This window comes from Capricornis sumatraensis, chromosome 7 (assembly GCF_032405125.1).
Source record: "Capricornis sumatraensis isolate serow.1 chromosome 7, serow.2, whole genome shotgun sequence".
In the NCBI taxonomy this organism is placed as follows: Eukaryota; Metazoa; Chordata; class Mammalia; order Artiodactyla; family Bovidae; genus Capricornis; species Capricornis sumatraensis.
In genome coordinates this window covers 90,004,222-90,018,706 of record NC_091075.1, presented here as the reverse complement: position 1 = coordinate 90,018,706, position 14,485 = coordinate 90,004,222, and the positions used below count along the sequence as shown (strand labels likewise).

Below are 14,485 nucleotides of genomic sequence, written 5' to 3'. Positions count from 1 at the left end.
TGTCAACACAAACCTTCACTTTACTCTTTGCTCCACCCTCTTTTTTTTTTTTTTTTTCAATGCTGTTCCCCGAGGGTATCAGTACTGTTCACGTCTTTTGCATATACTATGTCTTTGCCTGGAATGGCCGTCAGTGTATCCCCACATATCTTACTTCTGCGCATCTTTCAAAATCCAGCCCTGCTGTCACCTCCTCTGTTGAAATGTCCTCAGATTCTTCCAGGTCACATGTTTTACATTGTATGAAAGTATCTGTTTATATTTCTTTCCCATTAAGCTGTAACCACCTCAATGACAGAAACTGGGTTTATTCATTCTTTATTCCTAGAAACCAGATCCAATTCTATGTGGAAAAAGTGCTCAAGAAATGTTTGGAAATAGATGGATGGACAGAATCAAGGTAGAGAGGAAAGAAATAGGGAATGAAGCAAACAAGGAACTGAAAGAAAGGATGTGGAGGGAGGGAAAATGAGAGCAGGAGGAAAGGAGGGAATGAGCCTTTCTAGGGATTCTAACTTTTTTCATTTGTGAGGATTATCCTCATGTTACCAATCTATGAAAGGTAAAAAGGTGAACGTGAAGTCGCTCAGTCGTGTCCGACTCTTTGTGACCCATGGACTGTAGACTACCAGGCTTCTCAGTCCACGGGATTTTCCAGGCAAGAGTACCAGAGTGGGTTGCCATTGCCTTCTCCAGGGGATCTTCCCAATCCAGATATTGAACCTAGGTCTCCTGCATTGGAGGCAGACGCTTTATCCTCTGAGCCACCAGGGAAGGGCCTTTCAAATTACTGAATGGATTGAGATGAAATCTGTTCACACTCACTTAGAAATAGACTTGCGGCCAGTGGTCTGGATTTCCCATCTGATACTTAAAGAAATTATCAGCATTTATTAACTTTGATGACAATTTATTGATCAGTGATTTCATCCCATCGACGTTAATCTATCCAATGTGTTATTCCTCAATTTTAGTTGAACATATAAACATTTAGATTTCTTGCACTCAAACTGCAAAAAGACCTTTAAAATCTAGAAAGACAATTTTAGATGCAATCAATACTAGTTTGTACATCAATGAATCTTTCTTGTCTCTCTCTCTTTTTTTTTTTTTTTCCAGTTATCTCAACATGATTTCTTTCTTGAGTGAGCAGTTTCATCTTGCTTGTTGTGACCCTTTGGTTAGTTTTAAGGGATGGCCCACAATGTACCTGATTTATAGAATGTATTTCTTGCCTTCACTTCTGTAACATGACTTCCTGAAGTTCACCCCCAATTTTCTATCAGCTAAATGTGATTTTTTTTTTTTTAAGTCTAGCTCTTAAGGCTCTGGAAAACTCAGTGCAAAATATTTTTAGTGGCTATTTCAAACATTGTATTCTTTGGACTGTAAAGTGATACCTGTGTTTGCTAAGGTTTTAGTTTTTTGAACTTGCTCCATGTTTGTGTTAAGTAATAAGCAGATTTGCAAGGGAAGGGTGCTACTCTTGGAAGACAGTTTCTTTCTTGTTTACAGCTTAGGCCTCTTGGCTTAGCCAGCTTGTAATGAACAAAGAAATTCACATTGTTTTATGAGAAAGATGAATAGACTTTTTTTTTTGAGATTTACTGAATACTGCTCAGTCTTCAATTTCTCTCCCTTTGTATGACACTGTATGTAAAAGGATATAGTCCAAAATATTTAATATCTCATAAAAGTATGATTTTTGTATTAAAAGAGTATTGTCAGGGTTACACTGAAACATGTTACTACTACCTAACTTCCATTAGTCCAACTAAATGTATATGGAAATTATACATAGAAAACTGTAACTTCTAGCAGTATCAGATTAGTAGGATGCAGTATCTTCCAAAGTTAAACTATGATTTTAGCTGAATAAGAGCAACAGAAGAAACAAACTAGGAAACAGCTTACTAATAGAGAATTTCTTATATTTAAAGTGATATAAACAGCATAAATAACTTGGGATATTTGTATTATAAATAATATTTATATTAAATATAAATTTAATTGTTACCATCCTTTTCAGAGAACTTTACAGCCTAAGAATAGTTTATTAAAGAAAAGGGAAGGAAAATTAGTGACTATAGCACGAAGAGTATAGATGGGTTTATCTTTCAGGGTTCTTTTATTTTCAGTTACAGGAACTAACATCAAACTGTCGTTGGCAAGAATTGTTTTCCAAAGTAGTAAGAGAAGAATATCAGGTGTTAGTATTGTTTAATGACTCACAAAACTGAAAAATCAAGATTTAAAGAATGGTTGCATCCAGAGTCTCAATGACATCACTGGAATATAACTATTGTCTCCCTTAATAATCTTCACTTTCTTCTTCTTGTGCTAAATTTAAACCAACAGCTCTCCCATGCTCACCCCAAGCACCTTCGCTACTACATTCTGCCAGTTTATAAGCCCGGAAGAGAGAACTTCTCTTTCCTAATAGTTCCAAATAAAAGAGTTGTACATCGTAGTTTCAGTGCCATGATTTAGGCCATCTGCCCATCCAATTACTAGAGTCAGGGAAATGGAATATACTTGGGCATGCCTCGATCAATTTCCACTGCTAGACCTGAGTGTTCAGGGGTGGAGTGGGAAAGTGAAGCCAGGAGGGTGTAGATTAATGTAGCTTCCTGAATTCCTGGAGAAAGACAGATACCTCACACCTAGAGTTGCCATATATAGAAAGTGAAAATATAGAATTCTCATTTAAAATGGAATATTAGATAAACATGGAAGAAATTCTTAGAATCAGGTAGGTCCCATGATCATATTTGGGACATACTTATACAAAACAAATTGTTGTCTATCTGACATTTGAATTAAACAGAGAATACAATATTTTGTCTGACAACTCTGCCCACACCCAAACATTTCAGTGATTTATTCAAGAAATGATTGGAATAGGGCTGAACAAGCAAAAGTGATGAGTGCACTCCTATAGCAATGAAGAACTGAATGTCAGCAGACATTACTGGGCCAAAAGAGTATAGAGGTGTTCTGTAGGCAAGCAGATTACAATAGGAGAAATGAAACATAAAATGTGTGAATGCAAAAGGAAAATAAAAGAGACCAGTGGCAGACTGTTTCTAGGGAATGTGGTGTTCCCAGTGTCAACCACAAATTGGCGTTTACCCAGAGCATTGCCAGCAACTGAGCAACAAAGAAAGGCATTTGCCATCTGCATCTATGGAGACTGAACCCCATGCTGCTGTAGCTGTTGACCCTCACTGACCCCTGAGGGAATTCAGGATGGAGTGAGGCACTTTCTGCTCCAGGGAATCTGGTGGGACTGGTCTTTACATAGTTGGATGTTTTTAGGAACAGATTTTATGATCTCAATCCTTGTATCTCTTCATATCTAGTTCAGTTCAGTCACACAGTCATGTCCGACTCTTTGCAACCCCGTGGACTGTAGCATGCCAGGCTTCCCTGTCCATCACCAACTCCCAGAGCTTGCTCAAACTCACTTCCATAGAGTCGGTGATGCCATCCAACCATCTCATCCTCTGTCGTCCCCTTCTCCTCCTGCCTTCAATCTTTCCTAGCATTAGGGTCTTTTCCAATGAGCCAGTTGTTTGTATCAGGTGGCCAAAGTATTGGAGTTCAGCTTCAGCATCAGTCCTTCCAAAGAAGCACTAAATCCCTTGATGGTGACATCAGATCCTCGTGACTAACAAAAAACCTTTTGTAAAATGAATGCTTCATGGAACTCCCCCATCACCAAAACCTTGTATATTGACTTTCCCCAATGCTCCTCCAGGAGCAGTCTCTTAGAGATATCTGATATGCTGCCTCCTGGGCTGCAGTCCTCATTTTTTAACTCACAGTTCTCAATTTGTGCATCTTTTTTGAGGTTCTCATTTCATAGTGAAAGAATTCAGAGGCAGAGTGGTAAATAAGAAGTGAATTTACCTAGAGAGAACAGGGCTTCCCTTGTGACTCAGCTGGTAAAGAATCCACCTGCAATGCAGGAGACCTGGGTTCGATCCCTGGGTTTGGAAGATCCCCTGGAGAAGGGAAAGGCTAGCCACTCCAGTATTCTGGACTTGAGAATTCCATGGGATCACAAAGAGTCGGACATGACTGAGCAACTTTCACTTTCAGGCTGAATGTAGACCATCTCAGAAGGTGAGAGAAAGATCCCCAAAATATGACATGGTTAGTTCTTATGGTTTGGGTAATTTTATAGACTAATGAGTGGAAGGATTATTCCAGTTATTTGGGGGAAGAAGCAGGGATTTCCAAGAATTGGGCAACTGCCCAATTTTTGGTCTTTTATGGTTAGCTTCTTGCTGAAAGTGAAAGATGAGAGGGAAAAAGTTGGCTTAAAACTCAACATTCAGAAAACTACAATCATGGCATCTGGTCCTATCACTTCATGGCAAATAGATGGGGAAACAATAGAAATAGTGACAGACTTTATTTTGGGGGGCTCCAAAATCACTGCAGATGGTGACTGTAGTTATGAAATTAAAAGATGCTTGCTCCTTGGAAAAAAAGCTATGACCAACCTAGACAGCATTATTAAAAAGCAGAGACATTACTTTGCCGACAAAGGTCCATCTAGTCAAAGCTATGGTTTTTCCAGTCATCATGTACCGATGTGAGAGCTGGACTATAAAGAAAGCTGAATGCCAAAGAATTGATGCTTTTGAACTGTAGTGTTGGAGAAGACTCTCAAGAGTCCCTTGGACTGCAAGGAGATCCAACCAGTCCATCCTAAAGGATATCAGTCCTGAATATTCACTGGAAGAACTGAATATGAAGCTGAAACTCTAATACTCTGGCCACCTGATATGAAGAACTGACTCATTGGAAAAGACCCTGAGGATGGGAAAGATTGAAGGCAGAAGGGGATGATGACAGAGGATGAGATGTCTGGATGGCATTACCGACTCGATGGACATGAGTTTGAGTAAGCTCTGGGAGTTGGTGATGGACAGGGATGCCTGGCATGCTGCAGTCCATTTGGTCACAGAGTCGGACACGACTGAGTGACTGAACTGAACTGAACTGATTGTTAGCTTCAGGACTGTCATGGCACTGGTGGGTGTGTCATTTGGCATACTCCCGTGTTACAATGAACGCATAATGAGGCTCAAAGTCTACTGGAAGTCAGTAATCTGCCATCTTGGATCTAGTTGGTTCTAATCAGTTTCTGCCATATCCTGCAGCTATGTCCTTTTTTTTTAAAGGTTGTACCCTGACCCCTTCTCTCCTAACTCACTGGGAAGAGAAGGGCTTGAAAAGGAGGATTCAGCGACGTGAGCTGCCTATGCAACTTCCATTTCCCCCTCTTCTTTTATTTCAAGGCCTTCTGCTTTCATCTTTTCAAAATACAATCTCAGTACTATTCATGAACCCATACTTTTCCTAAACATGTACTTCAGAGGAGGTCAGCCTCAGTTGCGAAAGTTGGTTTCTGATTGGAATAAGACATGTGTGGGTTTGTTCTTTGAATAATTTTTACATTGCCCTGTGCTTCAATGCCAACCACTGAAACATGTCATTAAATGTACCAGAGGACCTCTAGGAAAGATTTTTGCCTACTTTTAAGAAAGACATGCAAAAAGATAGAATTTGTGATACCCGGTTGTGATGGGGAATTGGTGCAGCCATAAGACAAGGCCTGTATATCAAGAATGGCAGGATATGAAAAGATGATGTACCTGATATGCTGATGAACTGAGTAGTCCAGGAATCACCCTACCACTGGACCTCTTGTAATGCAAATTGATATATTTCCTGATTACTGGGAATGCTTTAAAGTTGTCTTTATTTGCAGCCAAAAACGTTCTAACTGACATATACACATACACAGGACTTTCTGTATATTAGACATTAAGATGACTTTTCTATTTTGTTTGTTTGCTAGTGATTACAAACTCAAATCATGAAAACATTTTTTTTCTATTTAAAAGGTACGTTTTCTATTTTAAAAATACCATATGCTATCATTTAAAGTAGTCAGTGAAAACAAAAGCAAACGTGTTTTAGAATTAGAACTTGAGGGAAACGAAATCATGGAAACTAATATTCATTCAATGGTAATGTCTCTTTTTTAAAAAAAGCAGCAGTTACTTAATGTAACTTCAGAATTGACATCATGAATTAGCCTGAATATATTACTTTGAACTATCATTATGGAATTTCCCAGTTGGTGAAGAGTTCAGCTGCTTTTCACAGAATCCTTTTATATCTTGGTAGAATGGTGTCCCCATATATGTGGGGATGCTGCTACTCTATCTAAAAAGAATAGAATCTTTGGGGTTGGAATACAATCTTAATCATACTATGATAGAGAATATGATAGAATCATCTACCCTACTGCTATTCCTTATGCCTAAGGAAGAACGGCAATTCTAAGTGAGGTAGCAATAAAGCCAGCTAAAAGTCACTTGCAGACTTGCATCTCCCCATATATGTGGAGATGCTGCTACTCTATCTTTTTAGAATCATAACAATAGGTGCTTGGTCATTCAGTCATGGCCAACTCTTTGCAACCCTAAAGTCTTTAGCCTGCCAGACTCGTCTGCCCATGGGATTTCCCAGGCAAGAACATTGGAATGGGTTGTCATGCCCTCGTCCAGGGGATCTTCTGGACCCAGAGAGAGAACCTCAGTCTCCTGCGCTGCAGGCAGATTCTTTACCTCTGAGCTACCAGGGAAGCCCAATAACAGCATACATTTATTTAAATTATATCAGTGGAAAAATCTCTCTTGGATGATACAAACAGGTCAACACAATAACTTAACTCCTCTCTGCTTCTGACCTTAACAGATGACATGTGTTGGATTTTACACCTATTTTTAGCTCTCATCTTAGGTTCTCCACCTACAGTTGGAAAATCTAGCTGTGACATTCTAGTCACTTCATTTGCACAGCAGGAGTCTGTTCATGAAGAATGCCGAATTTCTCCTTATAGATCCATTCTGTGTTTATTGTTACTGTCAAACATTTTCTTCCTCATTTTCTGAAGTGGAGGCACTACAGAGAAGTCTGCTGTGAGACATTTTGGTAAAGTGAATCTTACTTTATCACTCACTTATTAACATGACATTAACTTGCTTTCCCCAAAGGAGTAGGAGAGCAGGGGGTGGGGGAATATACAGAATACAATTAAATGTTGCCAATGTCGTATCTATTAAGACTTGATTTAGTGACATATAAAAGAAAACCCACATATGCCCTATGCACAATGGAAGTGCTATCCCCTTTACACTTTGTATAACAAAGTCTGATGCTAGGCAGCCCAGGGCTAGGATGCCAGCTCCGTAAAAAACCTTGGGATATCCAATCCCTTCTTTATAGGTACTCTACCAAACCAAGTACATGCCTTGAATCCAAGGTTATCTCAAAGAACTCCCGTATCACATTCATGGGCCAGGCAGCTGGAAGGATTACTAAGTAAAGGACCAAAGGTGCTCACCTACTAAGATGAATCACATTCCTTTGAGGGGCTTGCATAGAAGCCTCTCATAAGAACCGTGTCAAGCCATTGAGGTGTAAGCAGTACTTTGATTTATATCTCATTGACTTATCCTAAATCAAGTGTGGTCCTTAGTTACAAGGAAGTCTGCAAGTGACTTTTAGCTGGCTATTGCTACCTCACTTAGAATTGCCATTCTTCCTTAGGCATAAGGAATAGCGGTAGGGTAGATGATTCTATCATATTCTCTATCATAGCATGATTAAGATTATATTCCAACCCCAAAGATTCAGAATTTGATCAGAACTTGTTTTTGTTTTTTTTAAATTTTTTTTTAAATTTTAAAATCTTTAATTCTTACATGTGTTCCTTTCAAGTTTTAACTTTTCCCCCTGTCATTTTTCACATCACAAGATTTTTTTCCAGAATGGGAAGTGGTTTCATCAAACTACACTTAGATTTCCTGTAAATGTAAGTAAGCATGTAAACATGCCATATTCCATCCTGAAAATGGCTTAAGCCCAAATGTTATAATCCACAAATCAGATTTTATTCAATTTTACCTATTTTTTAATCTATTTGAATAGATTTTATTCTATTCAAAATTCTGACTTTACACTAAAGATAACTGTATTTGTTATGACTTGATTGGTCACATGTTTGCCCCCAAACACTTCATATTTTCCATAAAAATAGGCTTTTATTTATTATAAAATCTTTTTTTTTTTCATGAAAGCTCATTTACAGAAAGAATCTGCAGGGGCACAAAGAAGGATATAATCAAAATGTTTCAAAAATATTAAATTCTTATCAGAGCTTTCAAGCTAAGTTTCAAAACTTATATTTTCCAAAAAGTTTGAAAAATAGAAAGCTCACTCTTAAGTGCTAAGGGGATTGCCTTTGATATTTCTGTGAAGCTTGAAAAGGTACTATAAGGATTAGTTTTTGTAATGAAGTATGGGAAATAGTAGTAGCACAGTATAGCTATTGCAGGGGCTTAATTATTGATGGCTATATCGACATGAGTTTGAGTAAACTCCTGGAGTTGGCGATGGCCAGGGAGGCCTGGTGTGCTGCAGTCCATGGGGTCACAAATAGTTAGACATGACTGAGCAACTGAACTGAACTGGTATCTTCAGAGTCTCTGTTTTTCTGATAATTCTGTTATCACATCAGTCACTTTTGCTATCCAGCTCAGCCACAGCCCTTCAAATCACCTTAAATTCACTTACTTAAGCAGAATGCCAACAGGGTATCATGAGAGATCCAGAGTTTGCAAGACCCACCTCAGAATGTCACTATAGTTTCACTTCTTAAACTTGCTTATCAACATCTCTGTGATTCTTCAGTCCCTAAAGCAGAACACAGATCTGATAGGGAGTGTTTGGACATGATTAGCATCATATGTGTATGTGTTTATGTGTTAGTTGATTAGTTGTCGTGTCTGACTCTTTGACATGCCATGAACTGTAGCCCACCAGGCTCCTCTGTCCCTGGAATTCTCCAGGCAAGAATACTGGAGTGGGTTGCCTTTCCCTTCTCCAAGGGATCTTCCCAACCCAGTGACTGAACCCAAGTCTTCCACGTTGCAGGCAGATTCTTTACCATCTGAGCTACCAGGGAAGCACAATTAGCATCATCTTCACCGTTAATTGTTCTTATTCCTGTATTTATGGGGGCACAAAGAGAATGTTAGAATTAGACACAGAGGTATCTAAAATTTTGTAAAAGTGTGTGTCTGCTTTTTATATATACTATATTTGTAAACACTATTTATTTTTGGCTAGGGTCTTCTTTGTTGCACGTGGGCTTTCTTTAGTTGCAGTGAGAGTGGTTAGTTACTCTTGGTTGTGGTGTACAAGCTTCTAATTGTAGTGACTTCTCTTGTTGTGGAGCTACACCCTAGAGTAAAGATTCAGTAGTTATGGCACACAAGCTTAGTTGCCCCATGGCATGTGGGTCTTACCAGACCAGGAATCAAATCCATGTCCCCTGCATCAGCAAGTGAATTCTTAACCACTGGACCACCAGGGAAGTCTGTGTGTCCGCTTTTAAACTCTGAAGCTTTATAAAAGCGTGAATTATTAACAATATATGTGTTCTAATACCCTCATTGGGATTCCCAGGTGACACCAGTGGTAAAGAACCCACCTGCCAATGCAGGAGACACAGGGGATGAAGGTTTGATTCCTGAGTTGGGAAGATCCCCTGGAGAAGGAAATGGCAACCCACTCCAGGTCTTGCCAGGAAGATACCAAGGACAGAGGAGCCTGGTGGGCTACAGTCAACTGAGTTGCAATGAGTTGGACACAATTGAAGTGCCTTAGAAGGCACACAAGCACTCAATACCCTGATTAGGTCTATTTAGTGTGTAACCCATGGACACTTCCACAAGTTTAAGCTTACATAATTGATTATGACTACAGGACACAAATTCAGCTTCATTCTGAATATGAATCTGGTACAACTGTGTAATTCCCAGAATTAACATGTAAAGAAGTTTTCACTTTCTCAGGGTCTGCCAGACATGAGTACTCAATAAGTACTCATTGAGTGAAGATCAGTGCTATTTCTAAACTAACTCTCTCCAACTTGGTATTAGCTAAACAAGTTTGTCTCATTGGTGGTGGTTTAGTCACTAAGTCGTGTCTGACTCTTGCAACCCTGTGGACCATAACCTGCCAGGCTCTTCTGTCCATGGGATTTTCCAGGCAAGACTGAATTTAATCCTAATTTTAACTGGAAGTAACCATTCTAGATTCTCCTCTGCTTTATCTACTTTGTGCTCCACAAGAGATACTGTTACCCTTATTCATTCTAAAGTTATCAGCATTTCATATTTTCCTTGACTAATTCCAGATTTTTTCTCACCTTTATTTCAAAAGAAATATAACCATTTCATTTTTGATATATAAAATAAAATATAGGAAGCTTTAAAAAGTGTAGAAATCTTCTCTTAACAGGAAATCATCATCACCACCATAACCATCATCATGGTAGTAGTAGCAGAACTATTTGTTGAGCACTTATGACTAAGTACTGTAGGCACTATTTTTACTAACGTTAATCAGAATCACAGCAGCTCTGCAAAGTAGGTATCATTATCCCATTTTACAGATGAGAAAACTGAGGCTCAGAGAGGTTAGTTTTAAGTAAAATCATACTGCTGGGATGTGGCACTGCCAGGATTTGAAGCCAGGTATATCTGATCATTATATTGTAATGTAGACATACTAGGAAAATTCATTGTGAATGAAGAGATGTCACAGCCTCAGAACAATTTGTACACTACTGTGGTTTTTTTTTTTTTTTAATATTTGACATTTGCCCACGTTAGGAATCCCAGAAAAGAACATTGTACAGCACAGGAGGAAATAGGGGCAGAAGTGTTCTTGATAGAATAAAAGCAATGGTTGAAAAAGACTTCCTTCTTGAGTTCCTCATGCAATGAAAAAATAGATTCTCTTCTCTTACCAGAAAACCACCAATTTGAAAAGGAATGCAAAGGCCAAACCAAAGGTGTCTTACTTAGAGCAGGATGAACTGTCCTTCTGAAATAGGTATTCACCCTTCTTCATTCATGCATCAGACTTAATGACATGATGACTTTACTGGGCTATTTCCATTGGAGACCGTCACTGACAGTTCTGCCAAAGAGAGCCATTTATAGAACTGGGAGTTTGTGTGTGAATTTCCTATTTGAACACTGGCTATCACAATCTTTCACATTCTCAAGTGTCTGAAGAGACTGAGGTTGAATAGGAAGGTTGTTTGCAGGTGTAGTCTTCTGCTCTGTGTGGGTTTACAGCTCTTAAAAACAGCTTTTGAGGAAAGCTTTCTGTTTGATGTGGATGGTGGTGAGAGTTGTGTACATACTGTGGAGCCAGTGTGATTCCCTTATGAGGAGAAAATTCCCAGCTAATGATCTAGCATTTGAGCTTGGGTCAAAGTGAGTTACAGTCTAGTTTTCTAACCTGAGTAGTCACATTCAGAGCCTCTACTTATACTTACAGGGGAGGGTGCTGCTGCTTCTCTGTATTTTTAAAAGTGGAAGGAGTATGAGTGAGACCTGTACTTCTGCAGTTCAGTTCCCATGTGGCTCAGGCTTGGTCCTCAATCTTCTTGACCAAGAGACACCACTTTTTCCCCCTCAACTTTACTAAAACCACAGAGGTGGCGAGGAAAATGTCTGTTCATTAATGTCAGACACCAATTCAAATGGCTTACAGGCCTCAGTACAACATTAAATAAGCCTTCGTATAAAACATGAGTCAGAATTGGTTCTGTCAAACTTGTTTTTAGATATGTGGCTGTTTTAGTCATCAAGGCAGTGTGTAAAATAAAATCCTTTCCAGGTTTTATATATTTGAAATGGGAATGAGGATTCTTTCAGTTGTATATTAGCAGTTTTCATTAATATCTTTTTTAGTATTTCAGGAATATATTTTATTTGTTTAATGCACCAAGGCATTTTCTTCACCAAAACTATAATAATCGAAATCTGAGACAATTAGAACCTAAAAATGCCTCTCTTACTCTTTCTCTCCAGGTAGGTAGGTAAGTAGATAGAAAGATATTCTAGAGATATGTATGTGTATGGCTATCTGTATACCACTCGATGTGTGTCTATGTATATGTATATCTATTTGGAAAGTAAAAGAATTAAATTCCTTCCACAGCATAAAATAAAATTTTTATAGTTCTATTTTTTTTAATTTTAATTTTATTTTTAAATTTTTATTTTTACTTTATTTTGCTTTACAATACTGTATTGGTTTTGCCATACATTGACATGAATCCACCACAGGTGTACATGAGTTCCCAATCCTGAACCCCCTTCCCACCTCCCACCCCATATCATCTCTCTGGATCATCCCCGTGCACCAGCCCCAAGCATCCTGTATCCTGTATCGAACACAGACTGGTGATTCGTTTCTTACCTGATAGTATACATGTTTCAATGCCATTCTCCCAAATCATCCCACCCTCTCCCCTTTGTGACTGATTTTTTTAACTTAAGCATCTCAAAGATTCAGATATATACCTATCATAGCAGCCTGCTATCCAGATGAAGGCCAGTAAAATGTGGAAGAACTGTAGTGTCTGCCTAGCAGCATTCACTAGAAAACCATACTTACAAAAAATAAAGTAATATATGGAAACTGATCGTCACACCACTAAATGCTGTTGTGTTGCCATGCTACAATTTTATTTTTAAGCTGAAGCTACTGGAAAAAGAAGTGATTTGGACTTATATGATACAAATTCCATAGTCCATGATTAAAGTAACTTAAGCTAACCACTGTAAACTTATCAGTCTGTGACTCTGAAATTAATAGCCTCCACTTATTTAATAATTGCTTAGCCCGCACATGTTCTGTACCCCCACTTCCTGTGCTCTGCACCAAGGATACAGCTGGAGGAAGTCCTCTGTCCCTCCTGCAACCATCCGTCTGGCTGGTGGCACTGCTCTCTGTGCAGGAATACTATTTTTCCCTGTGTTGTTCCATGTTGAGTTTACAGATATCTGTCTAATCACGTGTGCATATGCACATTATTGAAGGCATAAACTGACAAGCAGCATCTTGGTGACTGTGGATGATAATGATAGGCCCCCCAAGAACATCCTTTTTTTTTGTAAGAAGTCCTTAGAAGGCCCATTGGGAAAACTGAAATGCCTGGATTCCTTTTGTTTCTTAATAGAGTCGGATCTGGAAGGCCTTGATGATCTAGGTACTGTTTACAGCAGCATTGACCAGCAGCTGAATGAAACCATGAGGCGCCGCAGACACGCAGGAGAAAATGATTACAACATCGAGGTACTGCTGGGAGTGGATGACTCTGTGGTCCGTTTCCATGGCAAAGAGCACGTCCAAAACTACCTCCTCACCCTGATGAACATTGTGAGTAGTGACTCCCTTTCTGAAGCTTTTTGGTCTTTTGATTCACTTCTCCTGTTTTGCTCTGGTCTTTTGGAAACCTCTATGAGGTCTTCCATGACTACACCCCACATTCAAAATGTGTACGTAACTGCATTCGATTCAAATATTGATCTACAGATTTAACATACAAGATGCAAAACTAAAGGAAACACGAAGTGAAATTTTCTTTTGCGTGATCAACTATTGATCCATTGTCATCAAAGAAAAATCTTAAATTTAAAAATTTATAATGGGCTGGAATTATAACATCAATTATGGTTCTCATTTGGTCCTGGGGATAATCAAAACTCTCAGGACTGCCCTTCTGACTTGATGTGGACCACAAAGAATGAGATGGATCTTTCCAGCATCATTTTGCATCCCAGGATGATGAGGAATTATTTAGGCCTAATAACTCTGTGTGCATGCTTGCTTTTAGAGCTTTTGGATAGAGTCATATTTTTCACCATGATGCAGTTGAATGTAATATACATACAAAGCGCAGTCAACTCTTTGCACAGTGCTGCCCTGCAATTATAAAGGACTCTAAATTTGTTCTCTATGTCTTCTTTATGAGCCTTAATCTTATCCAGAAGAAATTTAGCCGGTGTCCTCAAACTGATGTCCTTTTTTCCCAGGTGAACTGGCACAGGGCAGTTGAGAAGAAAAAATACATACGTTACCTGCTTCTAAAAGATAACTAAGATAGTAGTATGCTCTGTTTTATATGTTTAATCTCCTAGAATGATAAAATACCATATTACTCTGGCAAATGTATTACCTAAGCCTATTCTCTCTTTCAGCTTTTGACTTTTAGTGTGATTTCTTTGGGTATCTTGCCTTATTTCCGTGCTGAAGATTAGATTTCCAACAATTCTTAATGTTATTAATCATGATTTTATTTATTCTAATATTTAAGCCAATATGTTAAACATATATTCTGTTCATTAGATGCCAATGTATAAAGTTCTACATATATTATATCTCTGTGAAATGGAAAATAGTGTAGAAACTCAACACATGTTTATTTGTTTATTGGCACAGATCCCAGTTATGAAGACTGCTTAGCACACAGAAAGCAAATTCCCCTGAAGATGCTACTTTTATTAATATTTGCATCATTCCTTGTGCCCCT

At 38.6% G+C, this 14,485-nt stretch overlaps 1 protein-coding gene across 1 annotated transcript in view; it reads left to right on the top strand.

Moving 5' to 3' along the window:
• Positions 1–14,485, top strand: part of ADAMTS3 (ADAM metallopeptidase with thrombospondin type 1 motif 3) — a 288,474-nt gene that overhangs the window by 212,287 nt on the left and 61,702 nt on the right. The window contains exon 5 of the mRNA XM_068975243.1: positions 13,133–13,332. Coding sequence (XP_068831344.1) covers positions 13,133–13,332 — 200 coding nt within the window. The remainder of the gene's footprint in view (positions 1–13,132; positions 13,333–14,485) is intronic.